At 46.1% G+C, this 25,616-nt stretch overlaps 1 protein-coding gene across 1 annotated transcript; it reads right to left on the reverse strand.

The window, feature by feature from the left end:
* Window positions 1-3,327: 3,327 nt before the first annotated feature.
* On the reverse strand, window positions 3,328-24,028 carry LOC130583462 (tRNA N(3)-methylcytidine methyltransferase METTL2-like). Its single transcript, XM_057382845.1, has 9 exons — window positions 23,922-24,028; window positions 22,087-22,178; window positions 17,993-18,351; window positions 16,668-16,717; window positions 15,979-16,039; window positions 14,678-14,817; window positions 13,812-13,918; window positions 13,552-13,617; window positions 3,328-12,241 (listed from the first exon to the last, which is right to left on the reverse strand). The coding sequence occupies exons 1-9, from the start codon at window positions 24,008-24,010 to the stop codon at window positions 12,090-12,092; spliced, it is 1,116 nt and encodes a 371-aa protein (XP_057238828.1). The 5' UTR covers window positions 24,011-24,028; the 3' UTR covers window positions 3,328-12,089.
* Window positions 24,029-25,616: the final 1,588 nt, after the last annotated feature.

Below are 25,616 nucleotides of genomic sequence, written 5' to 3' on the forward strand. Positions count from 1 at the left end.
GGGTGACGGCAGGTGGGGTCAGTGGGGCCTGAGGGTCAGCAGGAATGGGGGTCACCCAGGGCAGGGGGGCAGCAGGGGGTCACAGGCCTACGCCATCGAGGGCGCCTGGGCAGCTCTGAGGGTAAGGGGGCACAGTGGGTGTCACACAGGTCTGGGGAAGCAGCAGGAGGTCAGGATGGACCATGGGGTCAGGAGGCCTGTGGGGGTCAGAGGTTCAAGGGGGCAGCAGGCTCAAGGGCAGGTCAGATCCAGCACTGGGATGGGGACAGGTCTGGGGGACATTGGAGAATCACACACRTGGGGTGGCAGCAGAGGGTCAGAATCCTGTGGGGTCAGGGGGGCTGGGGATGGTACGCACAAGGTGGGGTCAGAAGGGCCTGGGGGTCAATGCAGATCTGGGGGGGCAGGAGTTATGGAGGGGGGTCACACAGGGTGGGGGGGGGCAACACAATGTCAAGATGGATGATGGGGGCATGGAGGGCTGAGAGAGCAGGCACAAGGAGGGGTTGGATGCAGCCTTGGAGCGAGGTCAGGGCTGGGGACAGCAAGGAGGGGCAAGAGGTGACCACACAGATGATGGGGCAGCARGGGTCAGGGTCCTAGGGTGGCCAGGGAGTGCTGGGGAGTGACAGGCACAGGGAAAGGGTCACATCCAACCAGGGCTGGGGGGCATGTCACCCCCAGGGGAGAAGAAGCTGACGTACCCCCTACCCCCGGATGTCCCAGTGAGGGGGTGCAGGTGCAGCATCCAGTTCTTCACTTCCTCTCCAGTTTCCATCTTACATACACATGAGCAATCTTGCTCCCCAAACCACCCTCATTCCCCTGACGTGTACCTCAGCASCCCCAATCACCCTCACTCCATCCCTGCTCCCTGGGAATACCCRCTGGAATGGGCCAGGCCCAAGTTCAGGGCTGATCCAACATGGATGTTGTGTGTGAGACACAACCTGGGCGCCACAGGAGCCYCCATGACACACAGTCCATTCTTGCCTTTCCAAGGCCAACCTACTGCCACACTCAAAAAAAACAATCTGAAAAATTAATAAAGATAGGGCTTGTCCTGACTGGAATGGAGCAATTCCATCACAGTTGGTTCGGCTCATTGCAGGTGGTGAGGGCAGGACCCAAAGCGCTGCAGGCGTTGCACCCACTCGCTCCAAGGCTGAATCAGCTTTCCGAAAAGCAAACAAGCAGGAGAGGAGGATTGTTGGGAAAGGAAGTGGCCAGGCCTGTCCAAGGGGAGGCAGGCACGGATTAGCAATRTGAGTGGAGGTTCCTGGAGCTCGATAAAGGATTTGCCAGGGTTGGGAACACTGAGGGACATCCGTCACCTCCGCTTCCCTGCGTGACATYGAGCAATTTATGACCGAACCAGAACCGAGTAGTTTGGCAAAGGGGATGTGGAGAGGAGCTGGTGGAGCACCATGGAAAAACTGTTCCCGCAAAGTGATGGGGAAGTTGTGTTATTTTAAAATTGTTAATTTATCATACATTGTTAACTCAGTGCAGCAAATGGCTCTGGGAGCACTGCCTGCTCGCACAAGCTGCATTTCCTGTGCTTTAATCTGKTTTTTTTTCAGTACGAGAGCCACTCCAGTTTCAGCTCCCGCTCTGYAAGTCACATCTTCAGCAGACCAATGGCAGGAATTTGTAAAACAAATAAATAAAGTGTTTGGTGTCTGTTGGGTTATGGTTTGTTTTTTTAGGAAAAAAATCCTGGAGTAAATATTCCATCAGCTGGTAGCTAATCACAGCCATTTAGGGAATGTTAATTAGGACCACTTGCAGTGAACATTGTCTAAGGAGGTACAAATTTCATTTGACCATTTCAGTTTGATTTTGGGTGGAGAGAGCAGAAAATGTGAGCGCTGTTGCACCAAATAAAGGGACTGACTTACTGAACACCTCAGYTCTTCTGGACTCCCCTTCACTGCCCCTAGAATCACCTCCCACTCCAAAGGGAGCAGTTACCCCCTCAGAGTGCCAGGCAGAAAATTGATACCACTAACATCAAATCTCTGGCACTGTCCCCCTCTGTGTTTTAGAGGTGATGAGGTTCACTTTTGTCTAATTTTTCCTCTGATTTTTGARCAGCACTTGATGGAGCATTTCCTCCTCCTTCTCCCAAGCTTTGCCAGGGATAACAATGCCATCAATACTTCCACATAGGCCACCAGAACCTTTGGCGGTCACAGAATCACAGAATGATTTGTGGTTRAAGGGATCCCAAAGCCAATTCTGTCCCACCCTTTGCCATGGGCAGAGACATCTTCCACTAGACCAGRCTGCTCTAAGCCATATCCAACCTGGTCTTGGACACTTTCAGAACAGGGTAGCCACAACCTCTGTCATTTCCCGATAGTCATTTGCTCACTGTCATTTTCACCCAAATCACAGACCAACACCCCTCCTCTCCTTCCCTCTGGCAGCACCAAATTTCCAGGGAGGTAACAGCCTCCTGGAGAATCCACTGCAGCCAGGAATGTCTTCCACGACATCCCTTGATGAACTGCTGAGTTCTGGGCCTGACAGGACCCACGGCTTCAGTTCTGGGCTCAGCTGGATTAGGCTGGAGCAGGAGGTGGTGACATCTGATAGCAAACAGGTAAACTGAGGCTGCACCATCCTCCTCCTGTGACTTGTCCCTCTCCTGCCCTTCATTCCTCTGCAATCAATGGGGTTTCTCTTCTCACTTGCAAATTCAAGACTGGAGCACATCCCCTTGAGTACATTCTGGAAAGGCAGTACCTGTGTTTTGCAGTCCAAGGGCTCTGCTCTTGGATGTCCAACAGCTCATCCTTGGCTATGCTCACATCCTTCCCTACTCTCCTCTGCTGCACACTCGACTRTGGTCTTCACCTTCATCGTCCAAAGAGCAGCTCAGAGCAACTTCCAGCTGCAGTTTCCTTTCCAAGATGGCAACATTCCACTTCACACCAAACAAGGTAGCTGGTCCCTCTGCAGCACCAGAGAGGGAAGGAATCAACAAGTTTTATTTCTGGCTGTAAGCAGGAATTTCAGAGCAGCCTTTAATGGTCCCGCTTGCTGTCAGCAGAGTGCCAGGTAGGTAGAAGGGATTTCAGACAAGKTTGCTTTGTAACAGTAGGAAGGAAATTACTGGATAAATTTCCCAGTGATCAGTGATCTCAGAACTTTTTCCTCCTACACTSCATCAGGACACAGCTCTGAACAGGGATGCACTGCACAGCCCAGCCTAGTACAACACTTAAACTGTGCTGCAGCACATCAGATTGGACTCCCTAGAAAAGCAAAGGTCTCTCAGGTAAAAATAGAGTTATCATTGTTAAGACACACTTAATCACACTTGGACAATTTCTTATGACATCTTTTCTGCTAGGAGCTGATCCTCCAGGTTYGGACTCAGCAGAGAAATGCTCTTCTGGTTTTGTTTTTTTTTTTAATAAGAAAAGCCAACACATTGGAATGTGCTTCTGGCAAGAAAAGGTCAGGCTGCAAGTTTCTGTTCTTACAGGGAAAGGACTGCTACTGCAAAGTGGCTGGAATATGTACATAGTTCATTTTGTACAGGAAATTTTTGGATTAAATTAAAAATTCTGATGTTAACTGTTTCAAGATACTACTTCTAAAAGTTTATAGAGCCTCAAAACTAAAACAATGTAAGGGTAGGAATCAAGATTTTGTTGACCTCAACTTGATTTTCCCCATTGTATTATAGTTTGGGAGCAGTTTCTGTGTGTTTTGCAATCTGGCCCAGCAAGAGAGACTATTTGGACCTCCATGAAATCTCACGCAGGGAAACGTCTCCTTCCAGCCCACACTTGAGTGACGCATGAAACTTCTCTTTTCCCTTTTTTTTCATTAACTTTGTAAGAGCCCCTGAGCTGTGATCCTTTCAGAGGAGCTGGTTATGAACAACACAGTACGTAAGTGGCTAACTAAATATTACCTCATCCATGGGGACAAGCCAGCCCTCCTCCACCATCAGCTCTGCCAGATCCCTCCTGTGCACATCCAGCTCTCCAGGTCAGCCATCAACCAGTGTTAATGCCTCTGACTACATTCCTGTGGTAGCTCTCCTCTCCTCTTCTTGTCTGAGCCTCCATGTGTGTCAGTGATATCTCTAGTACATAGCACTTGCATCATGTTTTGAGGAACGACCCAGCTGCTGCAGCCATCTTCTTAGTCACTGRATTTGACTGAAGCTCCCTTCCCAAAGGCACAACATGCTCAGCAAAACAGCAGCGAGCCCTGCCTTCCCACCATAGCTTCCCTGCAAACCCAGGTTAGATTAGACCAAAATTTGGTAGGATTTTCTAACAATTTTAACAGACCACATAACAAGCTCTGTCTGCCTTGAATTTTGAAAAGATAAAATGTCAGAAGTCAAGATCCTGATATTTTTAAGGATTTTGTGGTTTTGGTGATTTTTCTTTGCCTGTGTTTTCCAGGCTTGTGGAATACTCTAACTCCATTTTTCCAAGCATTTCTGAACTGCTACAAGGTCTGGAAATCTACTGATATAAGGCACACAAAAGAAGAGCTGAGATTCCTCAGTGACACAGGCAGCTGGAGACAGGAGAAAAACAACAAATAGCCTGATCCTTTAAAAGGTAAAAGCTGACATCAGTGATCTCAAATCCAAACATAGTATAGCACTGGGGAAAAAAAAAAACCCAACCAAAAACCACAAGAGTTTAACACTCAACAGGCTTTTTAAGCTTTTAGCACCAGGGGATGATGTCACCTCCAGGCATCACATCCTGAAGAAGGCCAATCCTTGTCTGCACAGCAGATTCTCTTAGACCTAATGAGGCATGAGCAGCCAGCAAAGATTTTTCTAGGCTTGGGGTATTCAAAACATGTTACCCTTGTGTGGCTTCTGCCACACTAGGAACATTAAGTGTCTTTCCTCATTTTCCTTACTGAGAAAATCGGTATTTGAGCTCCTCCAAGATAACATGCCATTGCCTGACTCCTTCCTGAGGCCATTCGGAGAGCCTYTACCCTCCCACACAATGGAGTTTATCTCGGAGGTTGTTCCTGCCCCTCCCACTGTCTACACCTTCAGGTATCCCATTAGGGCGGCTTTGATACTCAAACCTAGTAGGAAAGCATCCAGGTCACTCAGCCTCCACACAAACAGCAAGCCAAGCGCATCCTCAGAGCCCTGATCCAAGGCAACGTGTGTCCTGCTGCAGGAGGAGGAAGGCAGGAAGCTGTGTGCAGGCACCTGCAAACGTGCAGTCACCTGGAATTGCACAGCTGCCATGGCCCAGGCCAGGGGAACCAAACCTTGCAGGTAGGAAAGGTGTTCCCAAAGCATACGGTACTGGAAACACAGCTGGTTCTGCAAGCACCTGAAACAATGTGATTCTAGCTGGCAAGTCCTCCCCTGTGCTCACTAACTCTGGGCTTCCCAGAATACAAGAGGATTTCCCTCTCATCAGGGCTTGCCTCCTGCTTCTCTTTCTCCTGCATAAAATGGGCATAATAACACCCTACCTTATAAGACTTTGGAAAGCCTTAATTAGACAAAGTGCTCCGAGATTTGTGTAAGAGGAAAATTAAATCAACATCCTATTGTAAAGCCAGAGTTACTGCACACACATTTCTCTAAGTACATTCAGCCTCTTAGTGAATGTCTGTAAATATATTCCAGCCTTCCTACCGAGACTCATCTGAGTAGGGAAGAAGTCACTTGAAATTGTGGAAAAGCCAGATTTTAGTTTTCTGTGCAACTTCCATTGACCTCTTCACATCCATCAATGGCACTGAATGTGAAAAAAAGCCACACAGCTGTGTAATTGCAGACTGCAGGGAGGTGGCCCTGCCCAGGTACAGCTCCCCGGGTGAGGGGGATATGCAGCATGCCTTGARCCTGGTCCCAGAGATGAAGAAGCAGTCTGGATGAAGATCAGGCAATTTAATCTCCAAATGAGGAAAGCCACACCCAGTAACCCTGGGAAAGGGTGCTCCTTACACCTGAGCACATCGCCCCTGTTCCACACACATCACAGAGGTGTGAGTCTGGCCCCTGTGACCAGGGACTGCCAACAGCAGCTTCCCACTTCACAGGAGCTGAAAGCAAGTTTCATATTGCAAAATTTTGGCTGCAATCTCCCAAAACTCCCAAACTTCCACATAACATGAAATTGCAAGAGCTACAAGGATCCTTTGGACAGCAAAGACAACCTGAATACAGCAGTCATACTACACCCAAAAATCAAGCTGCTGTTCCCACACTGTATCGGTGCTTGCAGGGAGAGCTCTTTGAGGTTTAYACCASAGAGCACAGTGTAGGACAGCAAGRTCTAAATCTCAYCAAGAGTTTTTTCTTTCCTGGAAACAGCCATGGACCAACAGGCTGGGAGCTGCTGGCAGGTGCTAACATGTAAAACTTGCCAGTGAGCTTTGCCATCACTGCTTTCCAACAGCAGCCACATCCCACTGWGGGTCAAATACTAAGAACAAAAGCCTTCACCAGCATGAGAACTGCCATACCACACAACCCCTGGGCAGGAGGAAAAAGCAGAGGCACACATAGCTCAGATTCCCTTGCCTTYCCCTGCCAGTGTTCCAGCCAAGTGTCCAGGCCCTGTTCATGCTCACCTAACAAAGGTGGTTGTATCCTATTTAGTTCAGATTAGCACTCAGGGCTGCCTACAAAGGTAATTTCCYGCAGTGTGTCCCACTTTTTAAGCAATACAAGCTCTCATTCAGCCAGGCAGTGACACACAGGAACTTAATGCCTTCAGCAAGAGCTAAAAGCATGAACCCCAGAGCTTTGCTGATTAAGCTCTGAGCTGACAACTCCTTTTCCTCCAGAGCACCTCACTTAGCAGGAGAGGCCTTTGAAAAATTCCTCCTAATCCTTGTTTTTCTAGTAATTTCTATCTTTCCCTGAAACACAGTTAAAATCAGAACTTCTGTTGAAGTCAGTGTCTAGGGACATTATACAGAAGGATGTGTGCCAGGCATCCTCATCAAGGCAGAGTAAGCTACAACAGCAAAAATTATCCTGATTGTGGCATCCTCCTTCGCGGACATTTTTCCCCAATACAGCACCAAACAAAAAATGGTGGCATTCACTTCTCTGACAAATCAGATCTTGCTGACTAATCAGAGCAAAGACTGCATGATTCAGTTTCCCTCCACCTGTGTTTACAGAGATGGAAGGATGGTCCTGAGATCCTGTAATAACTTGATCCTTGTAGCCCCATCCTCACTTCTAGGCACTAAAACCTGTGCATCTTTCATTAGTGTTCAGTTTGGGTCTGCAATTCCTGTAGGGAATCCAARCAGACAAGCCAGGGCTCATCCCAACATCAACGACAGAAAGAAGATCTTCCAGCTTTTATTACAATGCAGTACCAAAAGCTGTTAATGCGTGCACAGGGAGGTTCCCTCTGCTCACACCTCTCTTCTRTTGAAAATAATCAGATAATCAGACAAATAATCATTTATCTCTCTAGAACTCACTGCAGATTAGAAATGGTGGCAGCATACCMAGAGAAGGTGGAGCTGAATTATTTGGGGGAGAAGATAATTGTGTCTGATCTCACATGCCCCTTGTCAGAAGAATYTGATGATTGTTGTAACAATCCAAATCACTTGGTATGACTGCTGTTCTCACTTTGCTGCACTGTTAGGAAGATCCTGTGAAAGCTCCAGTTTGCAGTGGAATTTACAATTTACTTATTTTGAAGTGAGGGCATCAGAAACACCCCCCAGCCCCTTGTTCASATCACCTCCCCTGTTCCCTCCTGTCTCCCAATTCATAGCCTGTCTGTGAAATCAGGAATGCCTGGAGGCCTCAGCACCATGGCTGGATCAAAATCCTTTCTGAAGGACTAGTTCCAAGTCCAAATCSAAGTCATAGGCTTGATGGCATTATCCCCACATGAAAGGGTATGTGTGGGGTCACAATAGGTGACAATAAATTTCCCTTCCAGCCAAAACAATCAATGAATCTCCAAGGAAATCCACCATCCTCTGGCAASAGCCAGGACCAGATTTTCCCAAGTGTAACAATGCCTGGCTCCAGGATTGCCGGAGCAGCGCCTGTGAAGAGCTATGAAATCATCTCTTCTGCTTGGGAGGTTTGTCAGGCCATGCTGGCATTGCCTGTAAACCACAGACCACAAGACTTGGAATGCTGGGAACAAAACCAGAGGAGAAATGCTCAGAAAGACTTTAAAGCTAATGTTACTCTGCTGAGAAGGAAGAAGGAAAAAAACCCCCAAAACACTGAAGGCACTTAACCTGGCTTTTCAGCATGGTGAAAGTCAGTTCGGAGATTTCCTTTGAACGTGCTGGAAAGCTTGTACAACACAGCGTGCTCAGCAGGCCCAAAATGGGAATGGCAGGAGCTGTTGCAAATCAGGACTGAGGCACCTGAGCAAAGCTGCATGGGAAGCAAGGCCTGGAGTGGCAGGAGAGTAGCAGCTTCTGAGAGAACAGGAGCTGGCAGGGATTAGTGAAGGAAGCTCAAACAGTATCTGTAGGAGGCCTGGCTCAATTCAAGGCCATTAACTTCTTGCCTTCTGAACACCATCAAGARGACTGGAAACAAAAGCATGTCTGCCCAGCATGGGCCCTGCTGAGTGGCTGTTTAAATACTCCAGCAGAACTAAGAGCATTAAGAAAGGAAAGGAGCTACTTCAATGGCTCCAGGCTTACAGGGCTGCAAGTTTTTGCATGAAGCCCAAGTTAAAACCAGGCAACTGGGATATAGCCTTGAAAGTAGAAACAAATAAATTAATAGCCTTCATTTTCTCCCATTCAGGAGTTTGAATTTAAATATGGGTCCATTAACTTTACATAAATCTTGTTTATAATTAAAAATGTATTTTCATGCATTGCTTACAAGCCTTTGGATGATGAATAAGGCATTTCCCAAATTACTTTAATTCACACTAATTATGCTAATTGTTTACTCCAGTCAATAACTTTTCTTGCAGGGAGATAAAGCTATCCTAGAAAGAGATCTTCCTCCAGGAACTAAGAGGGAGAAGACCCCAGAGAAGTGACCGAGGTCCCAATAACACACAGAAGGTCTGTGACTGGGCTGGTTACATGAGTCACATCAGGTCCAACACTCACAGGGCTCTTGCTAAGCCTGACACTGTGCCTGCATAAGCTGAGGAGAGTTGAGCTTGCTCACCTGCTGCCAGAGGCCTTGAGCTGTGTTTYGCCTAGACCTTGCCTGAGGCCTCAGCCTTGCTAGGGAACCAGACTTGTAGGTTTAGCATGAAAACATAGCAGCAACTGCAGAGCTTCTGGGGTGGGTCAGGCTTGTGCTCAGCAGAAGCCAGTTGTGCTTCAGAAGAGAGAAGCACAACWTRTCTCCTGTTTMATTTGCAGATTTGAAGGTTCTTGGYCTTTTAGAAAATAAACAACAAACTGAACAAGAATTCTCTTCCMAGTTAGTTGACTCCCATTGCCCTCCAAAAAAAAATTGCATTTGATTCAACATTATTTAAAAGAGGCAGATATACAAAAAAGCAGTGGTGCATTTCCGTTGCTCCAGCATTACATCCTGTGGCATGTGAACGGATTCCCTGGGTTACCTTTCCCAGAGAGGAATGCAATGTCCCGACCCAGAAGCTTTCAGGTAGCAGACAAAGTAATGCCTGCAGGATGACACAGCGATGTGGAAGTTAGGAACTCCTCATGCTGCCACATGCCTYGCAGGAACTACAGCCCAGTCCCTCCCAACACTTCCCAAATCAGGGTGTTCCTGGTCCATCTCTCCAGGGCTCCTGTAGGCTCTCCAAAAACAGCAATGACATTCCCTCAGCTTTTTATCCCCTCTCCTCTAGTTCAAGATAGCAGTTATTTCATAACCTGTGTGGCTCTAGAGGTGACAGTTACTCTTAGGCAATATCAAGCTCCAAATCAGGAGTGTCTGGCTAACAAAATACACAGGAACTGCTCTTCAGCCAGCAGTATGCACACAACACATCTTGTTGCTTCATGAACTAAAACAGGGTAAGAGATACCAGCCAAGGCTTTCTCTTCTTCAAATACAAGAGCAGGCACTAGTGAGACTCATAACAAAAGGAAACTGTAGCTCCCTAACGGCGTCCCAGGCTCTCACAACCATGTGAGGTTCYTGCAAGCCTGATTTATATGAATCAAACCATCACTGAAAAGCACAAAATTTATTCTAATACCTGTTGTACCACACCCTAAAAATAACAGAAGAAAACAAGCTGAGATAAAAGCTATTTGCTGTYAAAGGTGGGGAAATACCTTCTGAAAGCCACAGGGTTGGCTTCCTCTAAGAAATTAAACATCCGGCAGATTTCAGATCAAAGAAGGTGTCTYATCTGCTCGGGTTTAGCACATCACCATGACAGGGTAGTTTGTGACCCAGGGTCTGCAGCCAGTAGAAAAAGCAGGTAATTATTTATAAACTCTGGTTCTGTGAGCTGCTTCTGCTCTGCTGCACTCTGGAGGTGCCCCAAAACCAGCATCAGTGCCAAACTTTCAAAAACCTGAACCCTGCCTGAGAGGAATTTATAGCACCTGAGCTATTGCGTGCTGGTTCCCTGGGTGGACATCCCTGTGGATAGTGAGGGTAGGGCAGCACCATTTGCTTTCTCCACAGGTTATCACTACACTTAGAGGCATCCAGGGAAAGCTGGTACAGAGGGACTCACACGGTCTCAGTTCCTGCCCTCAGATCAATGTATTTAAACTCATGGATTGGCACACACCTGAATGACTAGGAAACAACTGCATGAGATAAGCTGGCCAAGGGATTCATATCAGAGAGCAGTTGCAGACAAGAGCAGATTTATCCTTTGTGTGTTTGTTCCCAAGACAAGAGTACACAAGACGGAGATAAGGCTGGAGCTCTCCCGTTTCATGCTCCAGAGTACAAGCAAGTCACTACTCAACTTGCTCAGATGCTGTAAGACAACATGACCATCTCTCACATTAAAACCATCAATGATATTTAAAACTCAGACCAGTACCATGACATTTACAGGGCTCCATCCTCAACCCTGTGGTCTTCAACATCCACATTAATGAYCTGGATGCAGAACTTGAAGGAATACTRGGTACGTTTGCTGACTGCACTGAACTGGGAGGAGCTGTTGAGTCTCTCATAGGCAAAGAGGGCCTGCAGAGAGACCTTGACACAACAGAGAAACGGGCAATCACCAACTGTGTTAASTTCAACAAGGGCAAGTGCTGGATTCTGCACCTGGGAAGGGGCAACCATTGATGTGTGGATGGACTGGGTAATGAAGAAGTTGGAGAGCAGCTGCAGAAAGGAACTTGGGAGTCCTGGTCCACAGCAAATTGAATATAGGTTAGCAGTGCCCTGGCAGCCAGGAAGGACATCTGTATCCTGGGGGCATTAGGCAAAGCATCCCTGGTCAGGGAGGGGATTGTCCTGCTCTGCACTGGAGCAGTCTCGCCTCAAGTGCTGTGGGGCAGTTTTGGGCACCACAATATAAAACAGACATTAAGCCACTAGAGAGCATCCAGAGAAGGGCCACGATGSTGAAGAACCTTGAGGGGAARCCGTATGAGCAGCAGTTGAGAGCACTTGGTCTGTTCAACTGGAGGAGACTGAGGTCAGACCTCATTGGGATCTTCAACATCCTCCTGAGGGACTGCAGAGGGGCAGGAACCAATCTCKTCACTCTCCTGAYCAGGGACAGGAATTGAGAAAATGGCTGGAGCTGTGTCAGGGAAGGTTTAGGCTGGATATCAGGAAAAGGTTCTTCCCRCAGAGGATGCTGGGGCATAGAACAGGCTCCCCAGGGAATGGTCATGGCCCCAAGGCTGCCAGAACTCAAGGAGTACTTGGACAATGCTCTCAGGCACGGGGTGGGTGYTGGGATATCCTCTGCAGGGTCAGGAATTGGACTTGATGATCCTGATGGTCCTTCCCAACTYGGTATATTCTGTGATTTTATGACATCTAAATACTGCTTGCTCTACTCTCAGGACATTCGTCCTTAGCCAAACTCACTTGAAGTGATGCCAGGCACCGTACAAGGCACTGAGGTGCTGGGTGTGCCGAACTCATCACACACAGCACCAGGAGGAGACATGAAGAAGCTCTAGCCCAAAGCCCACATGCCTCATGGCTGAGGGGCAGCAGGCTTGCAGTACTTGCACTGGATCCACACCCGATACATCGTCATCTGCTTCCCACGGTTCACTTGCAATCGCCGATCAACCAAATTCTGGATTTTCTCCAGCCCAGCTGTGGTGAAGAGGTGATCTAACTCATCTGGAAGCAGAGAGAAGGAGACTGAGGAGGCCATAGCTTTTCTTTAACTGATACATGCTCACAATGAGGGCTAAAATAAGCTGAAACATGGGCCAAAGGATATCCATAGCCTCATCCTGGCAGGGAAATGATCAAACAAGACTTAACTACTTTACTAGGGGAGTTTAACACCACAGTTTGTCAAGTTTCCCTTTTAGCAAAGAAGGAAATAATTATTTGGAGTACATTTAGAGCTACAGAGCCTTGACAAAGAAAACAGCAGCAGTTTCAGACATGGGTACTGCCTCTAGTAACTGATTAAGGAGCATCTTCTGGCAAGTAAAGACAGAGTCATTCCTTCCCCCCTCCCTGCCCAGAGGAAATTCAGAGTCTGCAAGAGTAAAGAACAGGATCAGACCTATGTTTTTAAATGGTGGCAGTAAGATCTGTGCTGCCTAGGCTGGAGGGGAATGGGATTCATTATGGTTAAATTTYGGAAAAAAAAAATCCTTAAAACCCACACCCTGTTGGGGCCCAATTAAAGTGCTAAGAGCCCTTGAAGCTTCAAAACTTCCATTAGCAGGTATTCCTGACCAAGCAAATAAGTCTGACAGTGCCCCAGCACACTGGCTGTGGGCAAAGCCAGCTCRAGTCCTGCTAAGCAGCAGAGCTTACTCCCAGAGCATGTGGTTTGTCTGTAGTTTCTGTAGGAAAAGCCTGACAGGTCCCAGCTTGTGCTACTTTATCAGATGCTTTCCATTGTGAGGTRTTTGCCAAATACACATTAAACATTAATTTTGTTGTGACAAACAAGACTCGTGCAGTGAGGAACAGTTCAGTTACGCCACTGCTTTAGAGCTGTGCACAGGGGCTGTAGTGGAGGGACTGGAGGTGCAACTSGTGATAAACTGAGAGAATAACAACTGCTTCTAATACCAAGCAGCAGCAGAACTGGAGGGGCTGCCTTAGCTCTGTGCTGAACCACACTCTTCTGATTTCCTCATAGGAGAGCAGGAAAATTAAGGGAACTTCTCCTAAGTGGTATCCATCCCCCTCCATCATCTGCAGGCAAGATACAAGGAGAGCTCCTCCAATCCCATCCCTAGCAGGGTAGCAAACACAGCAGTCTTTCTCTTAAAGGATTTTCCACTAAGGAATTCACCATGACATGCTTACACCAGGAGCTAACAAGCCGAGGTCACTGTTTAATTGGGAGATCCKTAAGATTTCACAGTGTTCCAAGAAAGAGGCTGGAAAGATCTAGTGGCAAAATGGAGGGCACAGGGACAAGAAGTGGTAAGRAGAGTCAGAGACAGTTTCTGGCCTCCTACCTTGTGTGAAGAAGTAGACCCTGGTGCCATCACCTCTCACATAAAAGTTATCAGACAGACATTGACCTAAGGGCAAGAAGAATATAAACAGTTACCAGCGATACATTAAAAATCAATAATTGCCATCTAACAACAGACCCTTCTCTGGCACACACTGTGCTTTGAGGAATTAATGAACTGCCTCCAAACAGAGCAGACACAGCTCCAGAAAAACAGAATCTACTAGTGATGTRGCAAGTTCCCAGGGGGAAAGGAAATACCTTTCTTAAACCGAAGCTGGGCGAGATCGTAACGTCCGTAATCTCGTAACAAGATCATTCCCCCTGGTTTCAGCAGGCGACTCAGTCTGGTCACGATGTGCTGCATCCTGAGAGAAGAACAAACCAGGACTGTTTCAACATGCTGCAAAATCATACTTGTTTCCTTCCAAAGAGATGGGATAAAACTGTACATGTTTTGACTTCATATAAAGAGCTACCCAAAGCCASCAGCATTCTGAGCTCTCCCAGAGTTAGGTGGGCTGATTTTATTTGGCATMTTTATTTCTGACACTCCCCAGTTTTGCTTTTTTCCCTAGAAGGATAATATCCTGCCCCCGTAGGGATTAACTGCTCTCTCCTATTGATTACAAAAGGATCTCCACTGGCTTCCATAAAATAAGTAATAAATGATTTTGAAGAGTTGTGAAATAAAACAGGGAGCAAAAAAAGAGTCTAGTGTAGGTTGCAACAATTATCACACTAAGACCACAGAACTTTCCTTAYTTCTTTTCTGAACCCGAGCCCTCCCTTCTTGCCACCTCCCATGTCAGAAATTCATCTAACCTTTGAGCCTGAAAATCCAGCAGAATACTTTCCAAAGTGGTGCTGAGTCCTCAGTGTGGCTGGGGCTCAGAACAGTGACCCCAGCAATGATCACCTGCAGCCACTTAGTACTTCAAAATCACCCTGTCCTCTGCCAGAATTTGTTACAATAGTATATACCTGCAAATTTCATTTTCTGAGGCTTCATGGAAAACTGGACCACAAACAGAACAAACCTTAATTTTCCTCGAAAKGAGACTGTTAAAGAACTCTGCTTGTAGAAGAATTATTTTCTGCAATCAGAAGGAATTGTTAAAACTTACTTCTCTGGGAGAATTGCTGAGAGGACAAAGATAAGAATAACAATGTCAAGACTCTCCTCTGGCATCGGGAAAGGACTTTGGTCATTGCACAAGTCATGGACAAATGCAAAGCAGCGAGAAGAATCATATTCTGCATTGTTCTGTATTTGAGGGAGARAAAGTAAGAAAATTAGTAGCAGACCCTGATCTTAGCATTTTCTGGAATATAYGGATTACTATTATTATGTGGAATGTTTTAACTTTCATATAATCAACTGGTGAGTCCAGAGATCTGTTTCAGCCTCACTGTACTTCTGTGTCAGGTATGGTCTTTGRTCAGGCATGGAACAGGAGTAAAATATGAAAAAAACATTTACACACAAGCGATTTACAAAGAACTTTGGTCTTGTTACAATCTGACAATCAGCACTGAAAAAACTCCAAACTGGATTCAGGGTTTATCGCACTTTTAAGGTCAGATTTTCCACTAATAGTGGTAAGAAGAGAAAGATTTATACTGTAAGTGAGAGTGYCAGGGCACCTCTCTGAATCATCGAAATCAATATTCATTTCACCTACAGACATTCCCTATATCCCAAAAATCAAACTTAGCTGTCTAAAGTTACACTCTTAAAAATTAAGATTTAGACTTTTTTTAGAAGTTGTGTATTTATCTAAAGCTGTTGCTACAGATTGCAGAAGCCTCTACAAACAGTGYTTGGGTAAAATCCAGAGGAGGAAATGGATGCTGACTCTGGTGCTGTGCTCCCCTCTCATCTCAGGAAGTGACTGATTGCATTTGATACTTCATTATTCTCAGTTCTGCCTTGATCTGAAATTTATTAGTGGTATTTGTCCTTTGACTAAATCCCAGCGTCCTGTTCTACAAACAGGAACCCTCCTCAGCTGCCTGTGCAGAAGCAGACCATGTTCCCAGAAGTGTGGCGACAGTAACACACACACAAACCAAAACCAACTTCAGTTCCCGTTAAAAAAATAGCCTGAATGTTTTCAAGGTTCAGCAGTTACTCAGCTAAAAGAACACTGTATTGAGAAAAGTAYTGCCAACCACAGGGGAAGAAAATGTGGCTGACTTGTTAGCTGCCAATGTGACATTTAGAGAATTTTTACTTCCCTAATTTCTACAATCTTCGATGGCTCGTTTTCCASATTTCCAGGTGCAAGGGTCAGCACYAGGGCTGGCTAAAACTAGAAAGCTGCCAGCACAGCTAGAGAGTCATTGGCAGTTGAATTAGATTTGTGTTAACGGGCAATTGGCTCCACATACTTCCCACATTTTCGTAAGTCACTGTTGAGATTACCTGGACAAGATCCACAGCTGTTGTAGAAAAATCACAGCAATAAACAAACAGGCCTGGRTCACTGCAATAAATGAAAGAAACTCATCATTTACATTGAGGAATAAGGAGTATTTCAAATGCACAAAGCCCAGAAATCCTCAGCTTTAGTTTCTGTGMGGTTGGATCTGGTGGATTCCATTGCTCCTTTATGCCCACTATTCTCCCATGGAACTGACTGCTGCCGTTTCTTTCTGGATCTAAAACCAACGGCTTCCAAGCTCAAAACACAATAATCTGAMGTTGCAGATGGCAAAGATACCATTTGCACTTGGTCTTTCTCTGAGATTCTCTAAATTAGGAACACATGGAACGTTTTTTTCCATTTTTTCAGAAGTACTTCATGCAGGTAAAAACCTRCTAAGAATTACTTCACAGAATCCCAGAATGGTTTGGGTTGGGAGGGACCTTAAAGATCCATGCAGTCCCACCCTCCTGCCATGGGCAGGGACACCTTGCACTAGTCCAGAGTGCTCCAAGCCCTGTCCAGCTTGGCTTTGGACACTTCTGGGGATGGGGCAGCCACAGTTTCTCTGGGCAACCTGTGCCAGGGAACAGCCCCCCCTCACAGGAAACAATTCCTTCCCAGTATCTCATTTATCCCTCCCTTCTGGCAGTGGGAAGCCATTTCCTCTTGTCTTGTCACTACTTACTTGTTGGTTTGTAATATTGGGAAGACTGTATTCCCAGCCCCACAGCCAACCTGCATAAAGAGAGCAGATGCACACAGTGAAAATAATTTCTTCAGCACATCTATTCAGATAATTTTCAATCATCTCTCTACAACCATGGAATGGAGAGCAACTCATGAGTAAAAGCTGAGTATGGCAGTGACCATTCCTAAGTGTCCCTGTAAGGTCTGAGCACKTTAAGCTCTGAGGAACAGGATTACACGTGTGAGAAACCACTAACCAAGTTCCTGTTGAAATCCTACTAACAAGCTATATAGTTTTACCCTTTTGAAAGCTGTCTTTGCTGGAATCCCAAGCATAACAACCAGTATGAGTCACTGAAGCACTGGCAAAGGCAGTGGGTAAGTTACATTCACTTCCACAGAAAATCAGAGCAACAGAGAARTTAAGTTTGCTTTACTCTAATTATTCCCTCTACTTGTTCCATGTACATTTCTTGAAGAGATGATGGCTCACACAACTGSGTTTTGGGATTTTGCCTCTGAATATTTAAGGAGTCAGTAAAATTGAAACAGACTGAGCAGAAAACACCACAGAGGGTTTGCAATGACAGATGTTACTGAAAGTGCTCAGGTGAGACAGGAAAAGCACATTGAGAACATCAATCTGAGGAAATCTTAAAGTGCCAGAATAAATAAAAAAWTCAGAAGGACAGTTCATACTAACTGTCCCTGGAAGGGCAGAACTTTAATAAAATACAAAGTATTAAACAAATTCAGTAATACCTACAGTGAAAAATTAGAAATGGCAGAGCAAAATGTCACAACCAGCTGTCAAGATTCCAATGTTTATAATTGCCACAGACTTCTCTGGGACAAAGCCTSTATCAATCTGGGATTCCCTATTATCACACGAGCCCTAATGAACAAGCCCAAGAACATAGTTACATTCTTGGCTTCATTGCTTTGTTTCACACCTCTCAAGGCAATCAGGAGTCAGCACAAACACGGCAAAGATAAACGACAAGGGAAAGCTTTATACAGATGAGCAGAAGAATCAGCTGCTTCAAAAGATTACTTTTAAATGCTTGTTGAACATCTGATAGCAATAGTTTGGCTTTTAAACTTGTAAACTTCTTATGGTCCTTGTGCTCTGTCAATTCAGTCTGAAACAAAAGAATCCCAACAGATTTAGTTCAGTTCTAAGCTGCCCTCTGATTTTTGCATTTTACTGACTGAAGGCAATCATGCACTCCCTTGCTGTTTGGCAGTGATAGATATTTTTATGTCCCAATCACACTGACACAAGGGAGGCTTTGATGTGTAACTCTGATTTACAGCTCTTACCTCTAATATACGGTAAGATGCAGCTGATCCTGGGTAATCCCCATCACTCTGGCTCAGCTCAGGGTCCTGGGCAGCCAACTCCTCTGTGCAGTCCCCAGGTGGGCTTTTTATCAGGTTTAACTGACTCTCTATCCTGGTTTTCAATGAACAATGGCAATTTTCACAGCTTCTCAGCCCTTCATTGTTGGATTTTTCTGTGTTACTRAATTCATGCACAGAATCTCCATTTAGGCTTGAGTTTCTGTCAGGTGCCAGCTCAGGAAATTCAGTGAACAGCCAGTGCCTGTCCTTGAAAAAGCCATTTTCGTGGATTTTATAGAAGTCATCCCAGTATTTCTGAGCATTCACCTCATATTCCTCTGTGAACACAAGCAAAAACATCACCAGACATCAAATCAGAAGATCTCAATGTTTAATCAGTTTAGAGAGGGGTCACTCCAGAAATCTATGCACCAACCTGCTTTARTAAGTGAGATTATTGACTAAAAATTACCTTTATTTAAATTTACAATCCCACATAAACATTCAGCCTATGTCCTCACAGTCACTTTGTTAGGACTCAAAAAGGGAAAAAAGAGAGAAGAGGAAATTCTGTCTCCTGGTAGGATTTAGTGGACACTGGCAACAGAAAAAGTCTCTGAAGGATACTGGAATGAAGAAATCCAGGTTTACTTTCATCTTCAACACTAATTTGCTCAGTTCACTGGGACAATTAATTTGGAGCCTTAGTGACATTAAGTGTCAAGCACAACTCGTAAGGAATTTTGTGAGAGCTGCCTGGAGCTGAAAGCTCCTGTCCAACACACTGCTCCTGTTTTCAGGTGGAGAAACAGAAAAATGAGTCAACTCTCCAGACCTGGCAAGAAGCTCAGTTAGCATTTATAAAATCCACCAGATCATAGGACAGCACTTTTTTCATGCTTTGCTGCAGTCCAGACCARAGCACTTTGCTTTCCATAGTTCTGTGTCAGAGCATCACACATTTATGAACTAAAACAAAAAAGGGTAATCAACAGAAGTGACCACTGCATAAAAGCACCAGTGGAGAGCCAAGGTGAACAGGTAAAGATGAACAGAATTAATTTGAGCAGCAGCACTTTCACATCAAATATGTCGTTCCAACAGCAAGATGAGTATTACAGGGAGCTGAAATAGCTCTTTGCAAATACATGATCTAGTGGAATTTGAGCCACCTGCAAACTTATTTCCACACACTTTCACAGATTTCAGATGAAGTATAGTCTAGGGGAACTATTTCTTCCATGGGAAGCTAAAATCCAAATGACTTTCTATGATTTCATCAATGTGATGAGTTCTCTGTCCTGGGAGCTAAGACCTAATTATAGCATCCTATGCTTGGAATCACCTAGAAACATTAACAGCCATGGCCAGAGATCCCAAYTGCATTCCAATAACAAGCAATTCCTCAACCATCTTTGCACAGCAAAGTGCATTATTGAATGAAAATGACTTGAGATCATTATTAGCTGAACTATTTATTAGTCTTCTCGAAGAGCACAAAACTGTTTCGAAGTGAGAYAGTAAAATGAACCCAGACCACCTGGAAAAATATGTAGTCTCAGCCAAACATACAGTAAAAAAAGGCTTGAACAAAGAAGCACAAATCAGTCATGTCTATTTTTAGTAGGCTGTATCCCTGAAGCACAAAGAGCTATATATAAAAGTAATCTCTTTACCTCAACTACAAGGGTTTTCTCCTTTTAAGATGCCTTGTCCTTAAACCCGAGGCTGCAGGAAGCTTTAATGTTTGATATTAGACATGAGCAGTTACTTTGTGCCAATCTCACTGTAGGTCACAGTGAGCAGAGCCAGGTTAGTTTGCTATTTTCATGGAAGAATTTACTGACTGCTGATGCTGGAAGAATGGTTATTGCTGCAAACCCTGGTACTCTCTGTCCCAAACTGTCATTCTCCCATGTACTAGCAGGAACATGCAAGCTTTCTGGGGCTGAAACGCTTTTTCACCTAACAAAACTACCAAATCCTGATTCCTGTTGTCTCCAACAATCCCACAACAGCCTGACTGCAGTGGAATGCTTATCTGAGATGCTGGGACAAAATTTCAGCCYAGCCATTTTGGATTACCCACATTTTTGCCACATTACACCACTGACCAAGACATTGTGCTCTTTCTTTGTTAAATTAGCATGAAATTCTGTTAGATGCTATTGAAGAGCTGTTATACTGCAAACCACATGTGGGGAATGTTTATTTAAAGCTCATTTACCTCGGAGCCTGGTGTTTTCAAAGCCCTGAATAAAGGATCAGTAACAATACAAATACAACAAAAATCAAGGGCCAGCTGACAAAGATCATACAAGAAACARAGTTAAAGTGAAAATATTACCAGCTAATTTTTCAGTAAGATTTCCAGCCAGAAAAGTTCACATCATACTTGTTTCAGCCCCTTTATGGGGTTTTTCCTCACATGGCCATTAGTGTGCAAGCCAGATTTCTCCAGAGACTTTTCCTGAAAAGGATTTCTGACTTTATGTTCACCTTCACAAGCACACCCCCAGAGCCAAGTCCATACTCACCCCTTCACTCTGGAAAAGAAGGGCAAACAAAAGTAACWGTTCACAAAGACAGTAAGAGATTAAGGGATCCCCTGAATTACAAGGGGGCTAATTATGGAGTCTCAAAAGGAAACAAAGAAACTTGGGACTTCTTTCTCTTCCCAGCCAGGAGATTCATCTTCCACATAACCAAAAAGCTTCTCTCTTTCTACAGAACAAATCCTGACACCCCCAAGAAGTCCACAGAATAATACAGACATAATGACCAATATGCTGCCTTTGTTCTCCTCCTTGGACATTCTGATTCTCAAACTACCAGACCCTTCAGGCAGATTTGCCTGGGCTGCCTTCCCTACTTTTCAGCCATCCCATTGTCTCCACATGCTTCCCAGTAAATAGCAACCATCAACGTTTGATTTGCCTCCATTGTTCAGTCAGGGAAATACATCATGGAGCCTGACAAACTGCTCTAACAGYAAATTGCTCCACAATTTCCTAGTGGTATACAGGTTCTCAAAGCATGAGAGACAGCACCCTTTAATGCTAACCAGATTTTAAAATAACTCAACACAATAAGCATYCCGATGGAAAACTGCTGGATACTTCTGGAGTCCAAGAAATTGTGAGAGTTACTCTTTGTTATAATTAAATTYGCTATTGTGAACACAACTGGGAGCTATATGAAAGGGTCTCAAYAGCTCCAGTAGTGCTCRGCATCCTCTTATGGGTGACACACTYGATTTAATTTGAACAAAAGGAGCAGATCCACCCTACAGCTCAGCAGGGTACAACAAGATCATCATCAGACAAGTTTCTCATCACACCAAGAACCATTTCACCATCATTTGAGGAACTGCATGATCTCTACCAGGTGTGGAGGAAATGCAGTATTAATGCAGCTCAGAACGGCTTCAACCATGACTTAACCACAGAGTTGATTTGGAGACTGGTAAGCTCTGCATTTTGGATTGATAAATATCCTTWAAGCCAAATAATATAAAAACTTTGGAATCACTTAGCTGTCTATCTGATGATATACACTTCAGCCAAGATATTTTTTTCCTTCTCTGATGAAATTGTTCTCATGCAGTTTGTCTACTCTGTRGAGCCAGATATGGACACTGCTTTAGCAGACCCTTTCAAGAGAAAATCAGCTTGAATCAGGGCTCACTCCACAGCAAGCCAACAAAAAGTGACTGGCTACTAGCAGTTAAGCTTTAGAGAGCAAAATAAAACAGAGGCAACAACTTAACAGTCAAGGAGATTTTCTGACAACAAACACTAACAAATATTTAAACATACACAACATGACAAAGAAGCTCAACCCGATCTGACTCCTCCCAACCAGGAGGAGTCTCTGAAGGAGGTGGAAGAGTAACAGAGCGGTAAATTAAGAACAGACAGGTTTCTCCTCCTCCATTTCCCATTATCAATGCCTTCTGAGTGAGTGGGAGAGGGGGAAGGGAGGAATTAATGATGTTCTGATGTGGCTCTTGCCAGACTGCTCCACTCCTGGGACAAAGCCAAGACTCACATGAGTATGCTCTCCAGAAGTACCTTGTTTATCTTGTGGCAATAGCTGTGAGCTGTTCTCTTGAACTTTACTCCTGGCACTGGCTTCCTGCTCTTCTGACCATTCCACATTATCCCTGTTGTGAAAAACAAGATTAATTAGAGCTAAGCATGGTGGGACAAAGACAGAGGGAAAGAGAAAGGTCTGGAGAGCCCTCCAAATAGACAGTGGTGCAGGTGTGATTCCCAGTTCCAGCCCAGCACCAGCACAACAGCTGYCAGCACATGCAGGTCCTAATCCTGAAGGAACTCAGGGAATTAYAAACAGAAGGGATCCTAAATCCATTTTGGATCCTCAGCCAAATTTATAGGGAATAGATCCTAGCTAAAACCATGAGGGCACTCAGCACAAAACTACATTGTCTTTCTCAAGTTAAAACAATAATGGCAGCTGCATTATTTGGAAGGCAACTGTTAAGTTAAATCAAATTSTGAGAAAAATATGCAGGAAGCTTTAAAGCATTAAGAACTATTAATAACTTCAATGCACATAAATAGCTATGCAGTCATTAAAGTGATCCACTTGGCCTTTTTTCATTAAAACAAGTGAATGAAAAGCAGAATACAAGGCCCAAGAAGCAGCTCTTATCTCAGAAGGAATTAGTCTTTTGATTTTAACTCACAAAACAAAGCCTTAAATGTTAAATTTGTGAAAAAACAGGTAACTAAGAATTTCCACAAGAAAACTGAGGATATACTTTTGTAACATACCTTTGCTATAGAATAGTCCCAAAAGGAATGACAGGCTGACACATGTAAATATTACTTCATTACAAGTTAAACACACCCAATTCTTAACAAGATATAGCAGCCAAAGAGCAAAAGCAGATCTATTTACCTCAAAAATGCAAAATACCTTCAGCTACCAGCAAATTAGAGAATAYGGATGCTTAACTGACTTAAAACAACTTCTGCATCCAAATAAAGAGCTCCTGTTCCAAGCACAACCTGGCACAACCTCATGGAAGGAATGACAGGTTATGGATTTCTGACAGCAGCTAATTAACCTTTATTAACCACAGCAATAAAACAATTGCTACAACCACAGGAGCCTGAGGAATGCCTACTGCTTCGGGAGGGGCTGAGAACAGCACTCTGTCAATCAGTCCTGAAGGCTCAGGACACGCTGGGGATCAGTCCCCAAGGCTCAGSAGCCCCCGGGTGATCAGTCCTCAAGGCTCAGAATCCCGCAGGGATCAGTCCCAAGCTCTCAGGACCCCCACGGATCAGTCCCGAGTTCTCAGAATCCCCTGCGAATCAGACCCAAAGGCTCAGGAACTCCGTGGGTCAGTCCCGAGCACTCAGGACCCCGCAGAAATCAGTCCCGAGCACTCAGGACCCCGCAGAAATCAGTCCCGAGCACTCAGGACCCCGCAGAAATCAGTCCCAAGCACTCAGGACCCTGCAGAAATCAGTCCCGAGCACTCAGGACCCCGCAGAAATCAGTCCCGAAGGCTGAGGACTCTCGCTGATCAGCACACCGGCCGCACAGGGCAGTGCGCAGCCCAGGGATAGCGGTCCCCCCCCGGCCTCCAGTCGCTGTCCGGCCGCCAACCCTACACCCACCGCTCCCTGGGGGTGTCTCTCGAGGCGAGCCCGGAGAGGAGGGCTGTCACCGCGGTCACCCGTGAGGCGGAGCGGGTAGGTTTGGGCTGGCCCATCACACAGCACCTGCCCAGACACCCCAAATCGCAGCGGCGACGGAAAGCCCACGCTGGCCCCCCGATCCACCGCCAGGCGCGGGGCGGCAACAGAGGGCAGCGGCGCCCCGAGAGGCTCCCGGGGGTCCGGAGGGGACAGTGGCAGCCGCCCTCACGCACCAGGCGTTGTGCTGGAAGAGCCGCGCGGGGTCGGTAAGGAAGCGCCTCCCGAAGGGCCGCCGCTCCCGCGCCKCGCTGGGCGCCGCCATGACGGGCTCGAGCGTCGCCGGAAGCGGAAATGGGGCCGCGCGGTCCGACCCGAAGGAGGACTGAGGGCGGAAGTGACGTGAGGGTGTGGTGCCGTGTGGTGGTGGCGTTGGACGGTGCTGGGGAAGGGTCCCACAAAGGGCTTTTCTGGAGAAAGGGCTTTTCTGGAGTTTATTCTGCGTTTCACGGACTCCCCGAACGGGACACGCTGGAAGGGACCACAGGGTTCATCTACTTCAGCCTCCCTGCTCCATCAGGGTCATTCCAGAGTATATGGCAGAGAATCCCAGAACGCTTTGGGTGGGGAAGCGACCTTAAAGGTCATCCAGTGCCACCCCTGCTATGGGCATGGACATCTTCCACAACCCCAGGTGGATCGTCCAACCTGCCTTGGACCATTTCCAGGGATGGGGCAGCCACAGCTTTGGGCAACCCATGCTAGGGCCTCCCCATCCTCACAAGGAAGAATTTCTATTCAGTATCCTATCTAAACCTGCTCTGTTTCAAATTGAACCCATTTCCCCCTGTCCTGTTACAACGAGGCATAATGGGTTCAAATTTCAAGGATTTGAACAGATTGTCCAGGACTGCGCCCAGACAGTTCTGGAGTATCTCCAGCAGTGAAAATTCCACACCCTCTCTGGGCAATCTGTTCCAGTGCTTGGTCACTGCACGATGAAGGTCTTCCTCATGTTCAGGTGGAGCTTCCAGGGCATTAGTTTGTGCCCATTGCCTCTTGTATTGTTCAGCACCACTGAGCAGAGCCCRGCTCCATCTTCTTGGCAYCTCTTTAGATRTTATTTATTCCGCCTTCTGGGAAAAAGGAGGAAAGATGGAGGAAGGAGCAAAGTTGAGGAGGCCACCAGGATGATCAGAAGGATAAAGCACCTCTTGTACAAAGAAAGGCTGAGAGAACTGGGATTGTTCAGCCTGGAGAAAAGAARCTCYGTGKTGACCCAGTTGTGGCCCTTTCTGAGGGAAGCCTGCAAGSAAGATGGAGAGAGACTGTTTACAAGGGCCTGGAGTGAYAGGACAAGGAGRAATGGCTWCACACTGACAGAGGGCGGGRATGGATGGGATATTGGGAAGGAATTGTTCCCTGTGAAGGTGGGGAGGCCCTGGCACAGGGTGCCCAGAGMAGCTGTGGSTGCCCCTGGATCCCTGGSAGTGTCCARGGCCAGGCTGGACAGGGCTTGGAGCACCCTGGGACAGTGGAAGGTGTCCCTGTCCATGGCTGGGGTGGGATTGGATGGTCTTTAAGGTCACCTTACAAACTGTTGTGGGATTCTGGAATTTTGTTCACAGCATGCAAAGGGAGGCACAGGGTGACCCATCTCTTTCCAAGTTTCCAAGTTTTGGGGGGCTTCTTTCTGTCAYACTTGACGGAGTCTCCATCCATCCAGACTGGCTGGTGTGGTCCCTGAGCTCTCACGGGTGGCAACCAGAGGACAAAAGAGGGCGACATTCGCCTGTGAAACAGCCCAGCCCCACTCAGCACCAGCCACTGCATCCTCAGCTCTGCAGGGTCCTGGTCCTGGGGGGTTTAAACTGCACAGGGGTGTCACATGCAYGTGGTGGCACTTGCAGCAGTGCCTTTGCAGAGCAGAT

Source organism: Malurus melanocephalus, unplaced genomic scaffold, assembly GCF_030028575.1.
Source record: "Malurus melanocephalus ecotype Western Australia unplaced genomic scaffold, MMel_1.1 scaffold_589, whole genome shotgun sequence".
NCBI classification, from domain to species: Eukaryota; Metazoa; Chordata; class Aves; order Passeriformes; family Maluridae; genus Malurus; species Malurus melanocephalus.